At 58.2% G+C, this 24,522-nt stretch overlaps 1 protein-coding gene across 4 annotated transcripts in view; it reads right to left on the minus strand.

Annotated features, from left to right (window-relative positions):
- The window catches only part of NDUFA11 (NADH:ubiquinone oxidoreductase subunit A11), a 57,966-nt gene extending 33,690 nt beyond the window's left edge, over positions 1-24,276 (minus strand). For 3 of the 4 annotated variants that reach the window (XR_014261848.1, XR_014261849.1, XM_082455213.1), the window contains exons 1-3: positions 23,887-24,276; positions 19,824-19,916; positions 19,589-19,711 (exon numbers count right to left, since the gene is read on the minus strand). Coding sequence is in view for 2 of the 4 variants with exons in the window: in XM_082455213.1 (XP_082311339.1) it covers positions 19,589-19,711; positions 19,824-19,916; positions 23,887-23,983 (313 nt within the window). In the remaining 2 variants the exon portion in view is untranslated. Of the gene's footprint in view, positions 1-17,984; positions 18,168-19,588; positions 19,712-19,823; positions 19,917-23,886 lie in introns of those variants that run through there. The other variant, XM_082455212.1, reaches the window with a different exon arrangement.
- Positions 24,277-24,522: the final 246 nt, after the last annotated feature.

The following is a 24,522-nucleotide window of genomic DNA, read 5'->3' on the forward strand; positions in this document are numbered from 1 at the left end:
GCCACCATTAAAATGTCTACAAATAACAAATCCTGGAGAGGGTGTGGAGAAAAGGGAACCCTCCTACACTGTTGGTGGGAATGTAAGTTGGTGCAGCCACTGTGGAAAAACAGTGTGGAGGTTCCTCAAAAAACTAAAAATAGAATTACCATATGATCCAGCAATCCCACACCTGGGCATATATCTGGACAACTCCATTTTGAAAAGATACATGCATCTCTATGTTCATAGCAGCACTATTCACAATAGCCAAGACATGGAAACCACCTAAATGTCCATCGGCAGATGAATGGATAAAGAAGAAGTGGTAGCTACATAGCACAGGGAGATCAGCTCGGTGCTTTGTGACCACTTAGAGGGGTGGGATAGGGAGGGTGGGAGGGAGATGCAAGAGGGAGGAGATACGGGGATATATGTATATGTATAGCTGATTCACTTCGATGTACAGCAGAAACTAACACAACATTGTAAAGCAATTATACTCCAATAAAGATGTTAAAAAAATAATTAATTTTTAAAAAGTGGTACCTATATACAATGGAATATTACTCAGCCATAAAAAAGAATGAAACAAAGCCATTTGCAGCAACATGGATGCAACTAGAGATTATCATACTAAGTGAAGTAAGTCAGAAAGAGAAAGACAAATACCATACGATTTCACTTGCATGTGGAGTCTAAAATATGACACAAATGAACCTATCTATGAAACAGAAACAGACTCATGGGCATAGAGAACAAACCTGTGGTTGCCAAGGGGAGTGGGTTGGGCGAGGGATGGAGTGGGAGGTTAGGGTTAGCAGATGTAAGCTTCTATATATAGACTGGATAAACAACAAGGTCCTACCATCTAGCACAGGAAACATATTCAATATCCTATGATAAGCCATAATGGAAAAGAATATAAAAAAAAAGAATGTACATATATATGTACCACTGATTCACTTTGCTGTACAGCATAAATTAACACAACACTGTAAATCAACTATACTTCAATTAAAAAAAATATTGATTAAAAATAAATCTGGGGGCTTCCCTGGTGGCGCAGTGGTTGAGAATCTGCCTGCCAATGCAGGGGACACGGGTTCGAGCCCTGGTCTGGGAAGATCCCACATGCCGCGGAGCTACTGGGCCCGTGAGCCACAACTACTGAGCCTGCGCGTCTGGAGCCTGTGCTCCGCAACAAGAGAGGCCGCGATAGTGAGAGGCCCACGCACCGCGATGAAGAGTGGCCCCGCTCGCCCCAACTAGAGAAAGCCCTCGCACAGAAACGAAGACCCAACACAGCCAAAAATAAATAAATAAATAGCGTTCCCTTTAAAGAAAAAATCTGACACGGGATTTCCCTGGCGGTCCAGTGGTTAAGACTCCGCGCTTCCAATGCAGGGGGTGCAGGTTCGATCCCTGGTTGGGGAACTAAGATCCCACATGCCACAGGGCACAGCCAAAAAACAACAACAACAACAACCTAAGATATGTGCCTTTTACAATATCTAAGTTATAGCAATAAAGCATTAAAAAGAAAAATCTGACTCCATTTTAGTTCTGACCTTTTACTTTAACTCTGTGCTCCTGTTGTCTGTGCTTAGACATACTGACCGCACCTTTTGTAAAAGGATGTTGCCTATAGCTTGAAATATACAGAATAGCCTGACCATGACCTGACCTGACAGAGAATAACATTTGTTTTCTTGGAGGTTTACAGGAACATCGTGACCCGACCTTGATCTGACCTACATGGACAGACGCAAGAACAAAGGATCTGGCACCAGGCCCCTCCCTCACCTGGCCTTTAGAAGTGCTTTGCTGAAACGCTTCAAAGAGTTTGGGCTTTTTAAGGCACGGGCCACCTGTCTCTTTGCATGGCCCTGAGATAAACATTTCTCTGCTCCAAACTCCAACGTTTCGGTACTGTTTGGCCTCACTGTGCCTTGGGCACGTGGACTTACATTGGGTGGTAACACATTTACAGAGGAGCCTTACCCAAAGCTGCTCATGGCTAGCTCCTGACAGGCAGAATTATCTGGTGACTTATTAAAATATAACTCATGAAGGTCACTGTGTCCTCAGCCCAAGGCCAAACCTTGATGGGCAAGCCTTCAGCCTTCGCACAGCCGCCCTGCCGATATGGAACCTGAGGTCCAGAGATGGTCACTCAGAATCTCAAGGGCACAGCGGGGTCTCCAGCTACACAAGCTGCTCTGCCAGGGACACTCTTTGCCCGTTCCCCACCCCGCCGCCCCCCCCCGCCGTCCCCCCGCCCCCGCCACCTTGTTAATCCCTAGTCATCCTGCAGAGCTCAGTGCAGACACCTCCTCCAGGGAGCCTCCCCAGATTCCTCCCCTGTCTCCTGAGCTGAATCAGATCCCTCCTCTGGCCCCCCACAGCTGCCTGGTGTCCCCCATCGTAGCTTTGGCCACCCTGTGTCATTAGCTCTGCTGGGCTGACAGCCCCATGAGGACAGAAAAGCCAGGAGAGCACGAGAGTGGGGAAGAGAGAGTAAGAACTTGGGCTGGGGCTTCCCTGGTGGCACAGTGGTTCAGAATCTGCCTGCCAATGCAGGGGACACGGGTTCGAGCCCTGGTCCGGGAAGATCCCACGTGCCACGTAACAACTAAGCCCGCGTGCCACAACTACTGAGGCTGCGCTCTAGAGCCCGTGCGCCACAACTACTGACCCCGCGTGCCACAACTACTGAAGCCCGTGCACCTAGAGCCCGTGCGCAACGAGAAGCCACCACAGTGAGAAGCCCGTGCACCACAACGAAGAGTAGCCCCCATTTGTTGCAACTAGAGAAAAAGCCCACGCACAGCAACAAAGACCCAATGCAGCCAAAAATAAAAAACAAACAAACAAAAAACAAAAAGAAAAAACGCCATTCACTTAAAAAAAAAAAAAGAAAAAAGAACTTGGGCTGTATCTCAAGGATTTAAAACCCCAAAGCAGGTCTCCTGTGGAGGGCTGGCAGTGGGCGGGGCACTGCCTATTATTCCACATTTGGGATCAGAGTTTGGCTGGCTCTGTCTGCAACTATGTTGGGTGGGGACCCTGGTCCTGCCTTTAACGCACTGAGAGAGCTGAGGAGAGGGACTGCCCTTCTCAGAGCCTCAGTTTCCCCCTATATAACATAGGGCCTGTGCTAGCACTGCCAATGCTCCCTTACTGGCTCTAGAGGGAATGAGCTCCCCGTCGAGGGGAGGATCCAAGCAGGAAGGTTCCTCTGTGGAAAGAGTTGCTGTTCAACGGCGCTTTGAGATGCCCCAAAGGAGCCAAGGAGGGCCTTTATCTGCCCTGGGGCCGGGCCAGGAAGATTCCAGGAGGCCTCTGTCTGACAGCTCCTGGTGGGCCGGGTCTGCAGCCAGAGGGAGGCCCCGGTGCTGCTCTTCTCCCACCTACTTCCGGGCCCTGTGCTTCAGACCCACTTGTCGCTGTGTGGCAGCTGGGTGATGGGGGTGGTCTCCACACACATCTGCACCTCAGGACTCCCAGACCCCTACAGTCCCCGGGAGTTCTAGCCATCTGTCACCAGGTCGTGGGTGGGGTGCAGGCTGCGGCAGGGGCAGCCGGGGGTGGGGGAGGGCACAGATGAGGATCTTTCCGTATCCCGCCTGCCTGAGCCTCCCACAGGCCTGTCACAGCCTGAACTTGGCTCCATGGGGCAACAGGAGGCTGGGTCGGGGGTGGTCAGTAACTGTAGCCAGGCGGAGCCCCGACCCAGCCGAGCCCCGGTCCCAGCTGAGCCCTCATCCCGACTGAAGAGAAGGGGAAGTTGGTGACTGGGGTTCATGGGGGCATTTGGGGCTCCTGATCACCGACACTCTGCCCACCTGCACCCCTCCAGCAAGTCCTGTCACTTCACAGGGACTGGTGATGACACCCATGTGTGTAACTGAAACACAGGTTACCTGCTGCCCATCCAAATCCCTCGCTGGACCAGCCTAGTGAGTTCCGGCCCCGCCCAGATATCACCCCTGGCGGCCAAGGGGCACACCTGACCGTGTCCTCTCCCGGTGATTCCCCCCACCGCCCCTAACATCCTCCTTCTCAGAGTCCTCCTGCCACTGTCCCTCCCATCATTTAGTTTTATGGCCTCAAATCCACCTGTTCTGCCTACGATTTTTGTTTTTTTTACATTTTAAAAATAACTAATTAATTAATTTTATTTTTGGCTGCATTAAGTCTTTGCTGTGTGCGGGCTTTCTCTAGTTGTGGCGAGCAGGGGCTACTCTTCGTTGCAGTGCGCGGGCTTCTCATTGCAGTGGTTTCTCGTTGCGGAGCATGGGCTCTAGGCGTGCGGGCTTCAGTAGTTGTGGCACGCAGGCTCAGTAGTTGTGGCTCGCGGGCTCAGTAGTTGTGGCTCATGGGCTCTAGAGCGCAGACTCAGCAGTTGTGGCGCACGGGCTTAGTTGCTCCACGGCATGTGGGACCTTCCTGGACCAGGGCTCGAACCTGTGTCCCCTGCATCGGCAGGTGGACTCTCAACCACTGCGCCACCAGGGAAGCCCCCTGCCTACGATTTAATTTCAGACTTTGTTGACATTTTTGCCTGCTTCACACAGCTGGGAAGTGGAGCACAGGGTGGGAGTGGAGGGGGTTGGCATTTGAACCAAGGCCTCCTGGCCTCAGGCCGGACCAAACACCAGGCCCTGGGGTCCAGCCTTTGGGGGCCAGAGGAAGCCCCTGCCCAAAGCCAGAGAGAGCCGAGAGACTTCCTGACTCTCTCTGGGGGAGGCTCGCCTGGCCAATGCCAGGTGGGGCCTCCCTGGAAAGAGGTTGGTGCCAGGGCCAAGAGTGGGGGACCCCAGGGACCCCCCCCCACCTCAGGCTTGACCTGAGGACCAGCATGGGGGGGCGAGGTGGGGCCGTCTGTGCCCCCAGCCCTGGCCTCTGCCCGCATCGGACCCCTAGCGCGTTGCTCAGCCTGGGCTGGTGGGTGAGGGAGCTGCCAGCCCGCTGGAAATTGCACTCCCTGGGGCCTCAGGCTGTGAGCCAAGGGGCAACTGGCGGCTCAGGAGGAGGCCCCCAACCCCGCCCCAGCCTGGGATGGGTGAGAAACGAACCACACGTGCGATGTGGGACCAGGATGGCGCTTGGGTACGAGGAGGGGCGCCCTGGTGTCTCCTGATGTTGGCCCCGGCGGCCGGAGCCCAAGGAGGGTTCCCATTCCCCTCCGAGCCTCGTACAAACTTCCAGAAAGAGGGAGACAGAGAGGGAGTCAGCTGCCAGGCATCAGCTCAGTTGGAGGTGGCGACCACACTGTACCCACTGGCCCTGCCCCAGCCTGCAAGGAAACCCTGGCCTGGTCCCCTGAGGGCCCCGTCTGCCTCCCAAGATCCTGGCTTGTAGCCAGCCCGTGGGGAGGGCTCCAGGTGTGAGGTGTGCGTGGCAGAGGAGCCATGGGCCCGGCGAGGCTGGCTCAGACCCGGGCTCACTGGTGGGCTTGGCACTGCAGCCGCCCACCTCACCCACCAGTGCCCCCCCACCCCCATCCTGGGGCCTGGCTCCAGTCAAAGGCATCACAGGGGTCCCCGGGTGTCCGCTGAGGCTCAGAGAGTGCCTGGACTTCACCTCTGCCCCCAACTCAGTCTCCCTTGGCAAAGCAGCAATTTCCCCCAGCCCCAGAAGGTTCTGGAATGTTCAGGAAGGCCTCATTTAACGTCAGAATCCACCTGCAGCCCCTAAGTGGCAGAGCTGGGCTGCCATCTGGCCTCAGAGCTCTTGACTCCAGGAGCTTTGGAGTCTCTCTGGCCGGCAGCTGTGTGACCTTGGGTGAGTGGCATAGCCTCTCTGGGCCTCAGTCGTGTCATCTGCAAAACGGAGCCCATGCCAATATCCTCTTCAGGTGATTATCCTCCCACACCTTCTCTGCAAGGCGGGATTGTGGGCAGGGGCTGGAAACCCACAGGTCTGGGTCTCAGTTTCCCCTCTGATGGTATTTTAAAGGATATGGCTTCTCCCTGCCCGGCGTCATGGTGCTGGGGGCTGCTGTGTGCAGAGGGGAGCGGGGGAACTCAAGGTGACAGAAACCTGGCATCCCTGTGCTGCCCGCCCCCAGCCTCTCTTCACCCGGGCCCCCTGGCACGTTGGGGTCTGCCTGCCCCGGCACCCCAGCCCGGCCGGGTTCATGGGGCTTAAATTTCAGCCTGTGGTGGGTTGAGGAGGTAGGGGCCGGACACGCTTCATTTTTCAATTTCTGGAAATGAAAGCTGTAGGGCCACCTATTGTCGAGCGGAAAAAAGCCTGTTGCAAAATCGTGTGAGAAAAAAACAATAGCGCCTAGGTGCGCTGCTGCTGCCGAGACAGAGAATTCCAGGGGCTACGCGGGCGGGCCGGAGAACAAAGGGCCTTTTCTCTCTCCCTGGAAAGTCTGGTGGAGTGTATGTGGCAGTTTCGGGGTCAGAAAAGCCAATGAAGGTGTTTTGCAAGAAAGAAAACGGTTCGGAGAAGATCTGTCGGGACAAGGAGCCAGAAGAGCGTACATTTTGTTGGTTTGTTTTCGGAGGATGTTTTCCAATTTTCGAAGACACCTGTCCCTCCACTGGCAAAACACTGAGCCAGGAATGCTGGCAACCTGGGCACCGGGCCCGGCCCTGCAGGAAGCATATGGAGATGCCATGTGGGCAAGGTGTGCCCAGAATTCCCCCACCCCCCTGCCCCCATCGCTACTGGCGGTCTCCAGAGAGCAGCAATTTCCCCCAGTGCAGGCTCTCCAAATGTCCCGGAAGTCCTCATTTACAGTTGGAATCCCACCTGCAGCCACTTGGATCTCAAAAGACCAGCTGCAGCCTCTGGCCCAGCCCCTTGGCCTGCAGGGTGACAGTTCCGGGGATGGACCTCAGAACGAGGGGAGAGTCAGGCAGGAGAATGTCAGGCCACATCGGGCTCATCCTCTGCTCCGGACCTTCTCGTGGCCCCCACCGATTCCCGAGGCAGAGCCCACAGGTTCTGCTGCATCTCCCCCAACTCGTGTCCTCACTGTTCATGCCCCAGGACCTTTGCACGTGCTCTTCCCGCTGCCTGGAACTCCCTCTACCCTGACAGCCACCTGATTCCCTCAAATAACTCCCTCTCAAATCACTTTATTTCTAACTGCCCTCTGCCAGCACTCCCCGTCCCCTTTCCCGCTTTATTTTTCTCCACAGCAATGACTACCATTTAACTGGACCATGTATTTGACTTATTTCTGTGATTTACTGTGTCTCTTGCCTCTCTCCCCAACCGGAATGTCAGCTCCATGAGGGATCTTGGTCTGCTTTGTTCCCTGCTGAGCCCCAAGCACCCTGAACAGTGCCTGACATACAGGACAGCCTTAATAAACACGCCTCGAATGAACAAATGAATGAACAATATTAAGCACGGTGGAAAAATTCTCCTGTTTCCTGGCTTGTCATTGCCTTACCCAAGACTGGGAGTCCTGTGGAGGCAAGGCCTGGGTCTCCAGCAGGACTTGGCACTCAGTAAACAGGTGCTGAATAAATGACGGCGCTGGGAGTCCCCACAGACAGAAGCTTGGACTCTTACTCGGAGAACTGTAAACAAAGACTCCGGGCGACGCTGGACTTTGGAGCAGGAGTGACTCTTGTCCACCCTTTTCCCTGCACCCACCCCCGACTGCCCCTGGCCACGGGCTGTCTCCAAGGGGCCTACAGGTGAGGTGGTCCTGACCCTGGGCAACACGGGGCGGGCGACATGGGGCTCAGAGGGAGCCGTATGGCAGGCACAGGCAGGCAGCAGGCGGGAGAGGAATGCTCTGGCCGACAGGAATGAATAAACAGGCTCCTTGGATGTCAGAGGTTGGGGGGTGGGGGACGCCTTGAACCTCATGCTTGGCTGAGGATGTTTGGACAAGGCAGGCGGCCAGGTGGTGTCATCAGGGCTAAAATTAGCCTCTGATTCCCGCTTAACCCCTCCCTCCTGGGCCGGGAGGCCGGGACAGGCCATCACTTCAGTGAGCACTAACTTTGTGCCAGGCCAAGCTCCTCTGTTACATGAATGCATTGAATCCTCTCAATGACCCCGACAGTCGGTACTATTATTAGCAGTATTATTATTAATCCCCATTTTTCAGGTGAGGAAACTGAGGCACCGAGAGAACACTTGGTGTTCTCACAACTCGCATGGGGCAGGGTTGGGATTTGAACCTGGGCTTCGGGGACGGTGCTCTCACCATCGGAGCCTTGCTGAAGGGTGGGGGACACAACAGAGACCCCACGCAGTGGGTACTTGGGGGCGGTGGGTACACGACCCCTCCCCCTTTTCCTCTCCCCCAGGGACCTCTTCAGAGCCACAATTTCAGCATCCAAATTCAAATATGTCCACTGCGGTTGGCAGCTAGATGCGGCCTCAACTTCCCCCATCCACACCTGGGCCCTGATCCCAGGCCCCCCGGAGCCCCAAGTCCAGCACCTCAGAGGGAGACACACCTGACAGGGAGGCCCCCAGGGTCCCGCGGGGCCGGGGTCCCTCTGATCGGTCCGTGCGGATCAGCATCTGGGTGTTTGCCCATAACGCAGGAAGGCCAGCCGAGGCCTGCTGTTCACCCAGGCAGGATCAGGAAAGGGCTGCCAGAGAGAATCCAGCTGAATCTGAACCTCAGGTAGAAAATTAATCATGTTTTGGTGTAAGTATATCCCACGTATTGCGTGGTTCATTGCCTACTGGGAGTTCAAACTTCACCGGCCGTCTGTATTTTTATTTGCTTAACCTGACAACTTTAGCTCCCCACCGCCGCGCAGGCAGGCTACGAGGAGGTTAGATAACCCACAGGAGGCGTTGGATGGTGAGGTGACTCCTGCCCAGCTCCTCAGGGCTGGAGTGGAGGGAGGACTGCTTGGGGGAGGAGGTGCGGGAGGAGCTTCGGGGCCTCTCTTCCCCACCCCCACCCCTCCAGGTCCTGCCTGCTTCGCCCATGATTCATTTTTAGTGATGGTCACTGGGGCAGAGCATGGGCAGGGAACACCTGGGCCTGAGGCTCCCGCAGCCGGCGGCCTCACTAATGGGGACTAGACGGTGAGTGAGGGAGGGGGGGGGGGGCGGTCCCTGCCCACCAGGGGTCTGGCCTGGGGCAGGAAGTGTCCAATTTGGGGCAGGGGCAGGAAGCAGACCCCCACTGCACCCATTTCCTTTTGCACTGAGACAGGAGACCAGGGACTGCATCTCTGGATGCTTTTACCTGATTCCACCACCACCCAGGCCAGGTCCTCCTGGGCCCCCGAGTTCCAGATGCTCAGGGGCGGGGCGGAGGGGGTGCTGCTCTGGCCCTCCTGGCCTCCTCCCACCCTCTGGTTCCCCACGTGCCTGCCTGGCCCAGTGTGGTACCCATGGGGGTTACTGAATCCTCACAGTCAAGCTACGCTGCGGAGTGGCAACCGAGGCCGGGAGAAGGGGCTGATTGGCCACCAGTGGCAGAGCTGGGACTGGAATGTAGGACCTTCTCCCACCAGAGTCGGTGCTCTTGGCCACGTCCCTTTCCCTCTTACTTCTGAGCCATCTTCCATGCTGTTCCTCTGGCCTGGGTCACTCTTTTCCCCTTCTCCTGGAAAGCTCCTATACATGCTTCAGTACCCCTTTCTCCCTGGACACCCAGGCCAGGTCAGGTGCCTCCTCTGGATCCCCCCTGCCCTGTGCCTGTGCAACCACATTACAGCCCTGGTCAGCACGAGCTATAACTGCCTGCTCACGTGTCCGTGTCCACCACTGGACTGTGAGCCTTGGGAGGGTAGACCGGGTCTGTCTTGGTCATCGCTACGTTCCTAGTGCCCAGCACAAGGCCTCGGACACTGCAGGTGGAAGTGCTCTGGAGTTAGTCACAGGGCCTTGGCTCTACCCCCATTTGCTGTGTGACCCTGGGCAAACAGCTATCCTTCTCTGAGCCTTGGTTTCCCCATCTTCAAAATGGAGTACTAGCACCTCCTTCCTAGCCTGAATCATACAAGAGATGTTGGAACCATGCTTGGCTCCCAACAGGAGGCTCAACAAAGGTTTATCTAAACATTTAGGCAAATTAAAACCACAACGAGGGGGCTTCCCTCGTGGCGCAGTGGTGAAGAATCCGCCTGCCCATGCAGGGGACACGGGTTCGAGCCCTGGTCCGGGAAGATCCCACATGCTGCAGAGCAACTAAGCCCGTGCGCCACAACTACTGAGCCTGCGCTCTAGAACCTGCAAGCCACAACTACTGAGCCTGCGTGACACAACTACGGAAGGCCGTCTGCCTAGAGCCCGTGCTCCACAACAAGAGAAGCCACTGCAATGAGAAGCCCGTGTACCACAACGAAGAGTAGCCCCCATTCTCCGCAACTAGAGAAACCCCGCGTGCAACAACGAAGGCCCAACGCAGCCAAAAATAAATAAATAAAATAAATAAATTTAAAAAAACCAAACCACAGTGAGGTACAACTACACACCCAACGAAATGTCCCAAATCTGGAACACTGACAACATCAAACGCTGGAGAAGATGTGACGCAACAAAACTCAGGTTCATTGCTGCTGGGATGCAAAATGGTCCAGCCGCTCTGGAAGGCAGTTTGGCGGTTTCTTGCAAAATGAAACGTACTCTGACCATAGGACCCAGCACTCACCCTCCTTGGAATTCACCCAAAGGAGTGGAAAACTGACGTCCACACAGAAACCTGCACATGAATATTTATGGTGGGTTTATTCATAATTGCCAAAACTTGGAAGCAACTCAGATGTCCTTCAGCAGGTAAACGGATAAACAAAGTGTGGCACATCCAGACAATGGGAATGTTATTCAGTGCTAAAAAGAAATGAGCTATCAGGCCATGACAAGTCATGGAGGAAGCTTAAATGCATGTTACTAAGTGAAAAAAGCTGATCTGAAAAGGTTATAGACTTTGATTCCAACTACAGGACATTCTGGAAAAGGCGAAACTACAGAGACAGGAAAAGGATCAGTGGTGGCCAGGGGTGGCCGAAGGAGGGCTGAGTAGCCGGAGCACAGAGGATTTTTCGGGCAGTGAAACTACCCTGCATGATGATATAACGGTGGATATCTGTCATCACACATCTGTCCAAACCCATAGAATATACAACACCAAGTATGAACCCATATCCCAATGTTCATAGCAGCACTGTTTACAATAGCCAAGACACGGGAGCAGCCTAAATGTCCATCGACAGATACACGGATAAAGAAGATACGGTATATACATACATACAGTGGAATACTGCTCAGCCATAAAAAAAAGAACGAAATGATGCCATTTGCAGCAACATGGATGGACCTAGAGATTATCATACTCAGTGAAGTATGTCAGACAGCAAAAGACAAATACTGTATGATATCATTTATATGTGGAATCTAAAAAAATGATACAAATGAACTTACTGACAAAAGAGAAATGGATTCACAGACATGGAAAACAAACTTGTGGTTACCAAAGGGGAAAGGGGAAGAGAGATAAATTAGGAGTTTGGGATTAACAGATACACACTACTACATATAAAATAGATAAACAACAAGGTCCTACTGTATAGCACAGGGAACTATACTCAGTATCTTGTAATAACCTATAAGGGAAAAGAATATGAAAAAGAGTATATAACTGAATCACTTTGCTGTACACTGAGACTAACACAATGTTGTAAATCAACTATACTTCAACAGAAAAAAATCATATTTTTAGATAACCAAAAAAAAAAGAGTGAACCCTGATGCCAACTATGAACTCCAGTTTATAACAATGTATCAATATTAGTTCATCAAATGTGACAAATGGAGCACATTAATATAAGACGTTAATAATAGGGGAAACAGTGCCTGCCCGCTGGGGGAGCAAGGTGCTATATGAGAACTCTGCGCTTTCTGCTTAATTTTCCTATAAGCCTAAAACTGCTCTAAAAATATCAAGTTTATTACTTAAAAAAACTTTCAGGGACTTCCCTGGTGGTCCTGGTTAAGACTCCACGCTTCCACTGAAGAGGTCGTGGGTTCGATCCCTGGTTGGGGAAGTTCTGCATGCCATGGGGTGTGGCCAAAAAAAAAAAAAAATTTTTTCAGGAAGGGTGTGAGTATATTGACCCACATGCACAGTGACACTCATTACAGGTTTTGCATCACATCGCTGTTTATACCAGGGAATGTGCTTTAATGCAGATAACAAACAATTCAGCCACAGGAGGGAATATTACACAGCCGTTAAAAGGCCAGAGACACTTCTTAATGGAAAGAAATCTGGGACCTATTGTTGGGAGGAAATCAGATGGGCTGCAAAACAGCTGGGACTGACAGTGTGATGCCGTTTCTGTGAGTGGAAAGGAAAAATATACAGATGCACTTGTTTGGGTGAGAAACACTGCAGGAAGGAGAAACAAGAAACCGGCCAGCGGGCTCTGGGGAGGCTGGGTGGCTGGTGTCTTTCCTGAACACCCTTTGGTATATTTTATACTGTGTGGCCTGAGTCTGTTTTACCTATTGAAAAAAAAAAAAAACTTGTAAAACACATTTTAAAAAGACTTCTGTGGGGACTTCCCTGGCGGTCCAGTGGTTAAGACTTCACACTTCCACTGCAGGGGGCATGGGTTCGATCCCTGGTCAGGGAACTAAGATCCCACATGCTGAGAGGCACGGCCAAAAAGTTTACAAAAAAATAAGGCTGCTGTGAAAACAAAAAAAAGGGCAAAATAAAAGCGTTTGGATGGACTTTAAAAGAAGGTGGATTCGTGGGGGGAATTTTAGGCCAGGCCATGGGTTTGCCTGCAGCTGCTCCGTTTGGGCTGAAAGCCTCCCTCGGCCCCCGAAGCCCGGCCACCCCCCGGCTCACACCTTTGTTGCTCTGCATCCGGAGTGTTCAGAGCCCGCGGGGCCCCCCGGAGGTGAGATGTTGGCCGGTCTGGGGTCAGGCCTGACTGAGCCCCTCACACCTGGGCCGACCACCCAGCGTTCCGGGAAGGCCCTGGGAGGCGTGGCTGGCTCCAAGGAGGGACCTGTGAGTGCCAATGCGGGGCTGGGGGCCCAGCCAGACCTCTCTGGATGCCAAATCCAAGGAGGGCTAGAGTGGAGGAACGGAGGGTGGGTGACTGGAGGGGAGCTACTGGAGGCCCCCGGGCAGCCCTGTGGCTGCTGCGTGCCTCAGTTTCCCCACAGGCAGTCACTCTCTGGCCCAGGATGCTGGAGATGGCCTGTATCCCGGGCACTGGGGGTTCCCCCTGGGTTCGGAGCCCTGGATTTCGAGCCAGACAAGGTGAGAGGGGGCAAAGCTCTGCCCCCCACTTCCAGAGCCCTGCAGCGACGACTAACCCGGCTTCGGGCTTCGAGGGTGGGGTGGTGAGGGTGGGCCGGGGCCTCACACCCCCACCAGAACCCAGGCAGGAACCCTCTGCTCTCCCTTCCCCGAGACTCCACCCTCGTCTCCTTCTCGCTCGTTCTACCCTCCCCTTGGTGTGAGGACCCTGTGGGCGTGGCAGTGGGTGCCCCCCGAGGCACTCAGGGCCCCTGCTGCCTCCTGGAGCAGCCCTTTCCGGGCTGCTCAGACGGGCCAGGACCCGAAGCGCCTGCTATGGTGGACGCAGGATGGATTCCAAGGTGTCTGCCCTGACTTGCTGTGTCCACCTGGGAACATGCCAGGCTTTGGCCCTTCCTCTCTCTGGCTGGGTTTCGCGTCACCTTGGTTTTCTCTCTGGAGCACGGTTTTGTGTAAATCACTCTTATTCATTTACATGTTTCCTCATTTTACTGTTTTTTTGTTTTTTTTTTTTTTTTACTGTTTTACTATTTCTTCCTCCAGACCAAAGGCTGAGTTCCAGGAAGGCGGGGGCCTCGTCGGTCTTGCTGGCTAATGGGATCCCAGGCCCGAGTCTCCGCCTGACACACGTAGGTGCTTGGAAAACACTTTTAAGTCTTGCCTTCGAGACCCTCACAACACGGACGGTTCCTACCTGTCCCCGCCTCCCCCCAACCCACAGCAGCCATCAACTATGGGGGTGAAGTGAGTGGGACCCCGCCCAGAGCAGGGCTGGGCCACGCATTTACAGAGCCCTGCTGTGTTCCTAGGCTGGGTGCTGACATACAACCAGGATATGTCCCATGCTCCACTAAACAGTACACAGGAGGATGATGGAAGCTGGTAAGTGTGATGGACAAAAAGAGAAGAGGGTAAACGGCGTGTGGGGCGCTGTGGGCTGGGCGGGGCACCATTTCAGTGGCGTGTCAGGGAGGCTTCAATGAGGAGGTGACATTTGAACTGAGAACTGAAGGAGGTGAGTTGGCGAGTTGCAGGGGACATCTGCGGGGAGAGAGGTCCAGGCAGAGGTCACAGCCCATGCAAAGGCCCTGGGGCAGGACCGTGCCTGGCGTGTTGGAGGAACAGTGAGGAGGCCTGTGTGTCTGAAGCAGAGTGAGCGAGGGGGAGAGAGGGAGGAGGGGAGGGCAGGGAGGGGACAGGGCAGGTCGTGCAGGACCTTGTGGGCCACGGGGAGGACTTGGGCTTTTACCCCCAGGGAGGTGGGAGCCCTGGAGGGCTGTGGGCAGAGTGGGGACGTGACCTGACTCTGGTGCTGCCACTGGCTGTTGTGGGGAGGACAGACTGGGGGCGAGGGTGGAGCCGGAGACCAGGATGGGTGTGAGTACCTGGGTCCAGGTGGTGCTGATGGGGGCCGGACCCGGGTGGGAGCTGGGAGGGAGTGAGATGTGGGCAGACCCAGGATGGGCTCTGAAGGCAGAAGGGTGTGAAAAGGGGTGAGAGGGCAGAGGACCAGCCTCCAGGTCCAGCAGGGGCAAACGGCAGGCCTGTGGGGCCTCCTCGAAAGCGTTGTGTGTCCTCCAGCCCACGTCCAACATAACTTTACAGGAATTTGTGACGGTATAATTTTGCTTTTAAGATCACTTGGCCGCGAGAACACCTCCCTTGTCCCACTGGGCTGCTTTTGTTCCTGCCACGGCGACCACATGGGAAGTCTTTCAGAGACAGTCTATAATGCTCTTTGCCAACAATAGCTATAATAATAAAAGAACTAACACTGGGGACTTCCCTGGTGGTCCAGTGGTTAAGACTCTGCACTTCCAATGCAGGGGGTGCAGGTTTGATCCCTGGTCGGGGAACTAAGATCCCGCATGCCGTGCTGTGAGGCCAAAAGAATAAATAAAATAAAGAACTAACACTGAGTGCCTGCTGTGAGCTGGGCCCTGTGACGTCACCTCTTGGCACCTCAGTTTCCTCATCTGTAAAACAGGACTAATGTGAAGAGCTCACTCCCGGGGCTGTTGTCAGGATTCAACAAGCCCACAAAATGACAGCAACATCACCATCGACAAATGGGCCCTGCTGGCAGGTGGCAAGGGCTCGAAGGGTTTTCTCCTTTTGTCTTACTTAGATGGCTCACATTTTCTCGGCTTGCAAAGAGCTCAGAGACCCGGCCCGGCCTGGAGGGCTGGGTCAGTCCTTACAGCTTTGTCCCCACTGGCAAGTGTCCCCAGGGCTAGGGTCCTCGGGGAGGGAGCGCCCCACCACTGCCCCCAGGCCTGTATCGCTCACCTGCTGTGCCCTCTCCCAGGCCTTTGATCTTGCTCTGTCCTCTGCCTGGGACACCCTTCCCCTTTGTGCACGTCTGGAAAGACCTCTTCATGCCCAGGTCCTCCCTTCTCTGCCTCATCCAGGAAGCCCTCCTATTGCCCCCTCCCTTCGCTAGTCCAGACTGTCTGGGGCTGGGGGTGGCTTCGTCGAGGCGGGGGATGAGTGTCTCTGGAAAGGTCCTCCACTGCCCCACGTGGGGGCTGCTGTGGCAGGATGTGGGGTTCCAGGTCGAGGAGGAGGGGAACTGGATCCGCTGGACAGGGGCCGTGCCCCCGGGGCCTGTGTGTGGGGTGATGCGGGCCTCTCACAGCCTAGTACCTAACGGCTGGGGGGTCTGGGGCTGCCTGGAGCCCGGGGAGCAGCTGCTCCCTCCTGCCCCATTCTGGGGGGGCCTGGGCCGTTGCTGGGGGCACTGCTCCAACGCTGGCCGCCAGCCTGCAAAGGGCTGGGTGGGCGGCAGCACGGCCCTGGCCTGAGCTAGAGGGGAAAACCGAGGCCTGGAGGTGGGCTGGGGCTGGCTGGCCGTGAATGAGCTCTTCCTCCGCTCCGTGGGCCCTTGGACCCGGCACAGGGTTTGGCCTTCAGGACAGTGGGGGCTGAGGAAGGGTGTAGTGGGGAGGGGGGGCCTGGGTAGATCTGGTTCTGGAAGCTACTGCTGTGCGGGGGCTGGGAAGTGACCAGCTGCGGGGCCTTGAACAGGTCCTCCCGGCTCCAGCCCTTGGCGGCCCCGATGACGATCACAAGCCCTATTTACGGTGACGACGGGGCCACGCTACCAACTCGCCACCAACTCAGAGAACCTGTCGCCCCTGCTGCCCTGGGGCGGGACAGGCTTCGCCGTGAAAGGAGGGAGAGGCAGGCAGCAGGGATGGAACTTGACTTCTCCGCGGTCGGGGCAGGGCCACAGTGCCGGGGACCTGGGGTGGACCGAGCATGGTGGGCTCCGTCCCCTGCCAGCCACCGCAGGGACAGACCAGGCTGGTGCAGGAGCAGGGGACCCCGGCCGCCGCCTAGAGGGCAGGGAAAGGGCGCTTCCATGGGGTGTAGCTATTTTCCCTCTTCAGGGAACATCTCTGAGGGAGGGACCCAGTCATCCCCACTTCCCAGGTGGGGAAACTGAAGACAGAGCCAGGAAAGAACCAAATGTTGGGTTTCGAACGCAGGTCTGGGAGCCCAGAGCCCTCTTGGGCCCTCCCCTCCCAGTCCATGGGCTGGTGGGGCATCTCCACCCTCTCTCAAAGACCCCCAAGTCCAGGCTCAGGTAGCTAGGCCTGGACGCGACCCCGAGCCGGTGGCCGGTCCCAGGCCACATGTGGACGCTGGCGCCCACTCCCTGGAGGGCATGTTGGACGAGAGGCCGTGTCAGCGTGGAGAGGCTCAGTGTGGCAGGTGGGGAGGCTGAGGGGCCTGGGCTGGGAGGGACCTGAATGGTTGTATGGCGACGGTGGGCATAAAGAAATGGCGGTGAGGCCAGCCCAGCCAATGGCCGTGGGGCTGGGGCCCTATGCTCTGCTTAACACCCGGATGAGTTATTAGCTGGGGTGGACAAAGGAGGAAAGCAAGGCTCCAAGCTTGGCTTTCAACCACATCCAGGCCCCCAAGAGAGGAGGAAGAGGAAGAAGGAAGGGGAAGGAGGGACGGGCCACACACCAGGGAGGGGGTGCGTGAGGGCTGCGACCAGCCTGGCCCGCTCCTGCCGCCCCCGGGCCACCTGCAGCGCCCAGACCCCTGCCAGGACCTGACCCCACCCTCACCCGACCCTGCTCCCTAGGGTGGGGCCCGGAGAGCCCTAATTTATGGCCCATCGAGGTATGCTGGAACATGCCGGGCCTTCCTTTCTGGCTTCCAGGAAGAACTGAGCCAGTGGTGCAGAAAGCCCGGGGCCAGGCCGTGCCAGCATTCCGGAGCCACCTAAATCACCAGGCCTGACAGGCAGCAGCGGGCGGGGACCTCGAGTCCCTCTTCTCGTTGTTGCCGTGGGCGCCTGCCCTGAGGGCTCCCAGTGGCCTGTCACCCACCTGTCGGACGGGGACAAGGCTCCGGGGCCAGGCCGTCCAGGGCTCTCTGCTCCAACACCCAGGAATTTGGAAACAGGCCGTGCATGGGGCCTGGGTGTGTTTTCCACATGCTGTTGGCTTTGGGGGGAGGCCCAGAGAGGGGCCTGCAGGGGGGGCCGTAGGAAGGGCTGTGGGCAGCAGGGCCCAGTTCCGCCCCCCTCGCCCCCCATGGGCTCCCGCCCGCCAAGAGAACAGGCCGAGGCCCGCGGGCCCCTGCCCGACGCCTGCTCCCTCCTCCGGGCCCGTCAGGCACAGACCCAGATGCCATATCTCCTGCCGCTTCCTCACTCCTCCAGCATCCGCCCTGCGGCCCTCACCAGCGCTGGCCTGTCACCCAGCCCTCCCCGGACAGGACTGCACCCCAGAGAACAACGGAGCAGGGGAAACTCACACAGACATACACACAATTTATTATTTTTAGACGAATTTCAACCTGCCCAAAGTCCCAGGAGGCGGCAGGGCTCACACCTTGGGCTCTGCAAGCACCTTCCAGCCCTCCAGCTGGCCCATCTTGACCAGGGCGGCCGTAATGCCCATGTACGCACAGGCGGCAGCTCCAATCCCGTAGCTGTGGGCTGTGAGAGCGGGGAGGCTGGCGTCAGGCACGCACGCAGGTGGCTCACCCATGCCCACCCGGGGCGCCGGCAGTGACCGCGAGAGGACGGTCCCCACTCCAAGCTCGGGTGGCCGGGACGAGCCCCCAGGCCCCCGGCCTTTGAAGACGGGCGTGGAAACTGAGGCAGGGACGAGGGAGGAGGGAGGCAGCAGTCCAGGCTGCTGGGTCCGGGGGCGGGAGGGGACGGATGGCGTGTTGGTTGGTCTCAGCTCGTGTCCTGGCTGAGCCTACCCCGTGGTCCGGGAAGCGGAGAACACAAGACGCCTGTGGCCTGAGAGCGGCCGCAGGGAGGGGGTCTGCCTGCTGGGCGCAGGGCTCACACCCCCATCGCAGGCTCAGGGGCGCTGGTCAAACCCAGACCCCAGCCAAGGTCTCGAAGCGAAGGCCAGGAGGGCGCGGGCCTTCTTCCTCGGCATCCTCCCTCTCTGCCCAGCTGGAACCGTCCACAGAGCACTCCCGGGCTGCTGGGCCCCAGGCCCAGCGGTTTATCTGCGTGTGGCCTCCGCCTGCCGCGCACCCCGCCCCGCCCAGGCGAGAAGAGCCGTCTGCTTCCTATTCCAGGCGGCTCCACTGTGCAAGGCTGGCCTGGGGCCCGGCCCGCCTCCCACTAGGGAGGCATCCTAACTCCTGCTTCCCGGGTGCCCTCGGGCCACCTCATGCCCCCTCGGAGCCTCAGTCCCTGCGTCTGTAAAGTGGAGATGGTGAAAGCGGCTCCCCTGCAGGGCCCTGGGTGCTGGAAGAGGGGCGGCAGCTCCAAGGCCAGCCCCACCTACTCCGTGCGTGCTCAGGGGCCGGCGGGGGAGACAGGCGGCGACCTCGTGTTCTCTGACAGGACGCGGCAGACAGAGGAGAGAGATATGAAGCGAGGGCGGGTGGAGGCCAGGATCACACGCCTTGGATCGTACGTGGGGGGTTAGAACAGCGAGAGGGGCCGCCGTGCTGACATCTGGGGGAAGGGTGTTCAGGCAGAGGGCACAGCCCATGCCGAGGCCCTGGGGCAGGACCGTGCCTGGTGTGCAGGGGGCACAGCAAGGAGGCCACGGGGCTGGAGCAGAGCGAGCGAGGCGGCGAGGGCAGGGAGGGGACGGGTACAGTCCGCGCGCGGGGACTCGGGGGGCCATGCCAAGTGTCACAGGCAGCCACGGGAAGGCGAGAGGGTGTGGCGAGGTGGGCGCGCAGTAGCTGTCTGGGCAGCAGCAGCTGAAACCACTGCTACGCTAGCCGGTGGCCAAGATTCAAAGGTGCTGGGAGCTCTCAGGGCAACAGCCGGCTCCGCAGCTGGACACGCGTTCTGCCTGCCCGCCGCCCCCACCGGGCCCAGGCCCAGGAGACAAGAGAGGGAGGAGGGGTGGCAGAGGTCAGGGGCGCGGGCTCACTCACTGCGCGCTCCCAGGGTCAAGCCTCCGGCGCAGCCTCCGAGGAAGTAGTTGAGAGGGTCGTCATGCTTCTCGCGGACCTGGGCACTGATGCAGGAGGTGAGGCCGAATATGGCACCGATGGCGGCTGTAGGGGTGGAGGGGAGGGATGGGCCCTGAGTCTGAGTCAGGGGCCCAGACCAGCGCCGGGAGGGCCCCCGAAGGAGAAGCCCAGTCGCCGGGCGGGCTCGCTCGCTCACCTGCGGTAAACGTGTACCGCCCTGTCCTCGCCACTCCGTCCAGGAAGGAGGCCGGGGTCTGGAGCGCCACGCTGTAGGCGGAGACAACGAGGCCTGTGGGCAGAGAGGGCGGGGAGGGAGTCAGACCCGGGCCCTGGCTGGGGGCAGGCCCCTCCCCATCCCACAGTGACTGCTCCCTTCGTCCTCACGGCAGCCACCAAGGCGGCTCCTGGCGCCACTGCTTGGCCCAGGAGGGGCTGTTTCAGGGCTCACCCGGGGTCCCACAGTCGATGAGCTGGGGCCCAAACCTGGCTCCGAGTCCTGGGCTCTCACCCGCCCCCTCCAGCCCCCAGGCATCCCCCCACCAAGGCCTGTAGAGTGCCACCTGCATCCCCCTGCCCTCGCTGGCCCCCCGCAGGGCACCAGCCCAGCACACGGCCTCCGCAAGGATGGGCTGGGGCCTTGGTGGCCTTGGTGGCTGCGCCGGCACCCTGGCCCTGCTCCCCACTCCCATGTCAGGCTCCATCCTCCCGCAGGGCCCAGGGTTCCTTAGGAGAGGCTTGGAGGCTCGCTCCAGGGCCACCACGCCTCTTCCTCGCCACCGCCGGGCCTGTCCCTCGCCCCTGGCTGGCTCAGCCTTGCCACTCTCATCAGCTCTTACATCTCTGCCGCCGCCCCGGCTGCCCTGCCCCTGACGTTAGCTTTTACGTGTGAGGGGCCCTGGTGGGGTCCAGGCCTGGAGCCAAGTGCCAGGTGGGCGGCCTGGGGCATCCTGAGGGAACGCTGACCTGGGCCGTGTGTGGGCCTGGGGTAAGGCTGGGGCAGCCTCAGGCAGCCTCCCCAGCCAGACCCTCTTCGGTGGACATTAGACCAAAGCCCAGCTGGCTGGCTCCAACATGGGGCTCCCCACCCTCCAGCTGACCCTGCTCGGGGCAGACAATGCACCCCTCCTCTCCCGACAGACCACCAGGGTGAGCAGGCCGCCAGCACAGACCTCCTGGGGCCAGCCCACCCCAGACAAAACACAACTGCCACCTGCAGGGCGGCAAGGGCACCCACCGCCCCATTCACCCTCCTCGGGGCCCAACAGGCTCAGTCCCCTCTGATCCGTCGCTTCGTGGTGGGGCGGGGGGTGTCCTCAGAACGGCAGAGCGACTTGCCCGATGCCACCTGGCAGAGCAGCCTGGAAGCCAGAAGGGTCTGACCCAAAGGCCAAGCGCCACCTTCACCGATGCCCCAGGGATGTGGGCCCCGCCAGGTCCCCAAGCCTGCAGCTTCTGGAGACCTCACAGCTTGCGTGCAGCCCTCACGTGACCTTCCTGGCTGAGCAGCATTCCCCCCCAGCCCTGGCTGGGGTTCAGCTCACAAGAGCTGTGGGGAACTTTTCACACTGCACAGCGGGGGTAACCTTGAGAGCAACCCCGAGGAGGGCCAAGACGGCCACCCCACTTACCAGACAGGGAAACTGAGCCCCAGGGACGACAGGAAAAGAGCCACATATACAGAGGGCTCCCTCACGCAAAGCGCCCGCCTGGGGACTCTCCAGATCGAATCCCTCCTGATCCCACGATGAACCCTAGTGTCCCTGCTCCCCTCAGAGCGGCTGAAGGCTGGGAAGAGGGGAGGGGGCCGGAGTCTGGGGCTCTCCCAAGCCTGCACGGCCTGCCCTGGCCCAACAAACCCCCTTCCTCAGTCATTCTGTCACACGTCCCCACCCCCAAACCCCACCTTGTAAAGAGGCTGAATCAGAGGGGGCTCCCCATCCTGCCTGGGACCTGGGGAGGCACGATCTCCAGAGCTGGGCCAGGAACGAGGAGTTATGACCCCCTGCAGAAGAACCACTGACAAGATTCAGTGACGGTTCCCAAACCCAGTCAGGCAGTGAGTCCTGGCGGGGGAACCTGATCGGCCCCACCCCCATTTGCCTGCGGTCCTGGCTGAGGGACGCCCAGTTCACAGGCCACGTGGGACACAGAGTGCCCCACAATCCCAAGACCCCTCAGAAGTCCTTTACCTGTGAGCGGATGACCTGGAAGGCGCCGGACTACCCCAGGGTCAAGGACTGGCCCCCTCCCCCAGCAATCATTCAGCAGGTGATGGGCCAGCCCGCCCCCCCGGGAGCCCACCTAACTCCTCAGACGCTGCAGCCACCCTCCCCAGCACTCGAGAGTCTCTACTGACTCGGCCCCTTCCACAGGCTCCCGTCACCCCCTCAAAAGGCCCCTCCCCAGCCCCTCCGCCTGCCCCTAGTTCCCCCTCAGCCTCCTGAAGTGACCGTCTGACACGGTGCACGTTCATTCATTCACAGACTGTAACTGTGGGCCCGCATACATTCATTCACTCATTTACTGTGTACCTTCCCTCACTCATTAATTCATTCACAAGTCACTCATTCATTCATGCCTAGTTACTGCCCTGCCTTCCTCCCTTCCTTCCCTCACTCATTTGTTCCTCCGGTTACTGTGTTCCCACAGGGCGCTGGGCTGGGCTAGAGCCTGGCTCCCTGCCCTCCAGGGGCTCACCATCCCAGGGAAGCCAAGTGTGAAACGAGTTCCCTGGGTGGAGGGCTGAGGGGCGGCAGGGATGCAAGGAGCGGGGAGGTGAGGGAGGATCCAGGAGCACGCTTAACCAGGTCCTGAGTGTTGAGTGGAGTTGGTCAGTGAGAAAATGCGGGCGGGCAGAGTGAGTGACACACGTACACAGCGACGCCCTCGAAGACTCCTGGGGCCCCTGCAGGCCTCCTGGAAGCCAGTGACCACCCCCAAAACTGAGTCTCTCCACGACCACCCGACATAGTGCCTCTGTCAAAGGTTTCCACCTGCACCCCCTCAAACACCCTCCAACAAGCCCCCTCCAGGCTCCGTTCAAGCAGACGCCACAAAACCCATCCCCTGGGGCTCCCCCTTCAGCCTTCCTGAAGACTCTTCATGAGGACCCTGGAGGCGCATTCCTTGCCCCAGTCACCCCCAGGAGCAGACCGGGATTTGCAGCCCGGCTCCCAAAGACCCCCGGGCAGTTCATCCACCTCTCTAACCTTCAGTTTCCGCCTCTGAGAAATGAAGATGATAACGGTGCCTCTAACTAAATATGCAGAAAATGGTAGCGATGACTAGGTCCTAATGCAAAGCCTCTCAGTGCAGACTCAAATTCTGCCAGGCCCTGTTGTAGGAGCTGGAGATACAGAGGTGGCCCCCAAACCCATCATACCTATGTCTCACACTGAGATTGGGAAGGAGACTAGAAGAGGTGAGACTCCAGGGTCTCCCCTGCAGGGGACTGCCAGGGCTGTGGTTCCCTCAGATTCCCCCAAGGCTACCCTTATGGTAGCTGCTGAGTCACTTCATTTAGCATCTCCGCAGCGCCCCTAACACCCCTCTGGTGGCCCCCAATAAAAGTTTCAGATGTCTCTGACCACCCAGTTCTCCTGGATCCTACAAAGACCTCATCCCACTCCAGAACCTTCTCAAACTTCTGCCTTCAGACACCTCAGTAATAACCCACGATCCTCCCAAATTATCTCGAAGACACTCAGTTGTAGTCTCAGAACCTCTGACCAGCTTCTTTGATCCCAATAATGGCCCCGTCCCACTCCACCACTTCCCACTCCATCACTTTCCCAGAGCCTGGTGAGCGTTTCAACAATAACCTCAAAATGCCAGCACCCAGGGATTTTGACGACCCCAGTGACCAGCTTGTCACATATACCACGACCTCCCAGGGCCCTCCAACCCTGTCACACCCATCCCCCCACAACGTCTATCTCACACCAGCGGTCCCCATGGCCGGCTCAGACACCCCGACGATGGTCACGTACCACTCCGCGAGATTCCCAGCCCCCATGGGACCCCCTCGGACTGCTCCCAGTGACCCTATGACCTCTCTGCGCCCTGTGAGTTAGTCCGACACCCCCACAAAGTCTATCTTGTACGAGAGCCCCCAGCGTCCCAAGGCCGCCCCAGACACCCCGACGATGACCACTGCCACCCCGCGAGATCCTCAGCCCATCCAGGACGCCCTCGGACAGCCCCCAGTGACCCGATGGCCTCCCTGCGCCCTCCGCCCTGGGGACCCGACCGGCGCTCACCAGTGGCACCACCGATACTGGTGGTGGCGTAGGTCTTGCGGTGGCACTCGGTACCTTCGGGGATGTCCCAGTACTGGTGAAGAAGCCTCTTAGCCATGACGGAACACCCCGGGCCCCGCACCGCAAGACGCCCCAGCTCCCAGCGCCCAAGGGCGGACGCCACTGACTCTCGCGAGACTTCCTGGGCGGCGCGCTCAGCCTCTCTTCCGGGCGGGACGGCAACAAGCGAGCAACTTTATTGAGCACCGCGGACGTGGACACGGGTCGCGCTCAAGCGCTGGAATCGGGACTGGCGTAAAGGAAGAGCGCGCGCAGCGCTGGCCGATTTCTGGAGGGGGAAACTGAGGTCGACCAGGATCAGTGAAGGCAGATGTCGCTAGTTCAGTTCAGAAGGTCAGGAATGGTTTGACTCCCGGAGGTGGGGCCTAACTAGGGGTGGGACTATCAAAGGTACTAGGCCTATCCACATGCACAAACGAGACCGCGGGGCCGTACTCCACTTGATAGGAGAGAGACGTCATTATGGGGCGGGACGTGGCGGGATGTGGCCACTCCCAGCGCCAGAATCTGTGGGGAGGCTTGGTCACGCCCAGTGGCCAGTCTTAAGCCGGAGTCCGAACAGCGTGCGACTATTTG

Source organism: Balaenoptera physalus (assembly GCF_965194825.1).
Source record: "Balaenoptera physalus genome assembly, chromosome: 3".
NCBI lineage: Eukaryota > Metazoa > Chordata > Mammalia > Artiodactyla > Balaenopteridae > Balaenoptera > Balaenoptera physalus.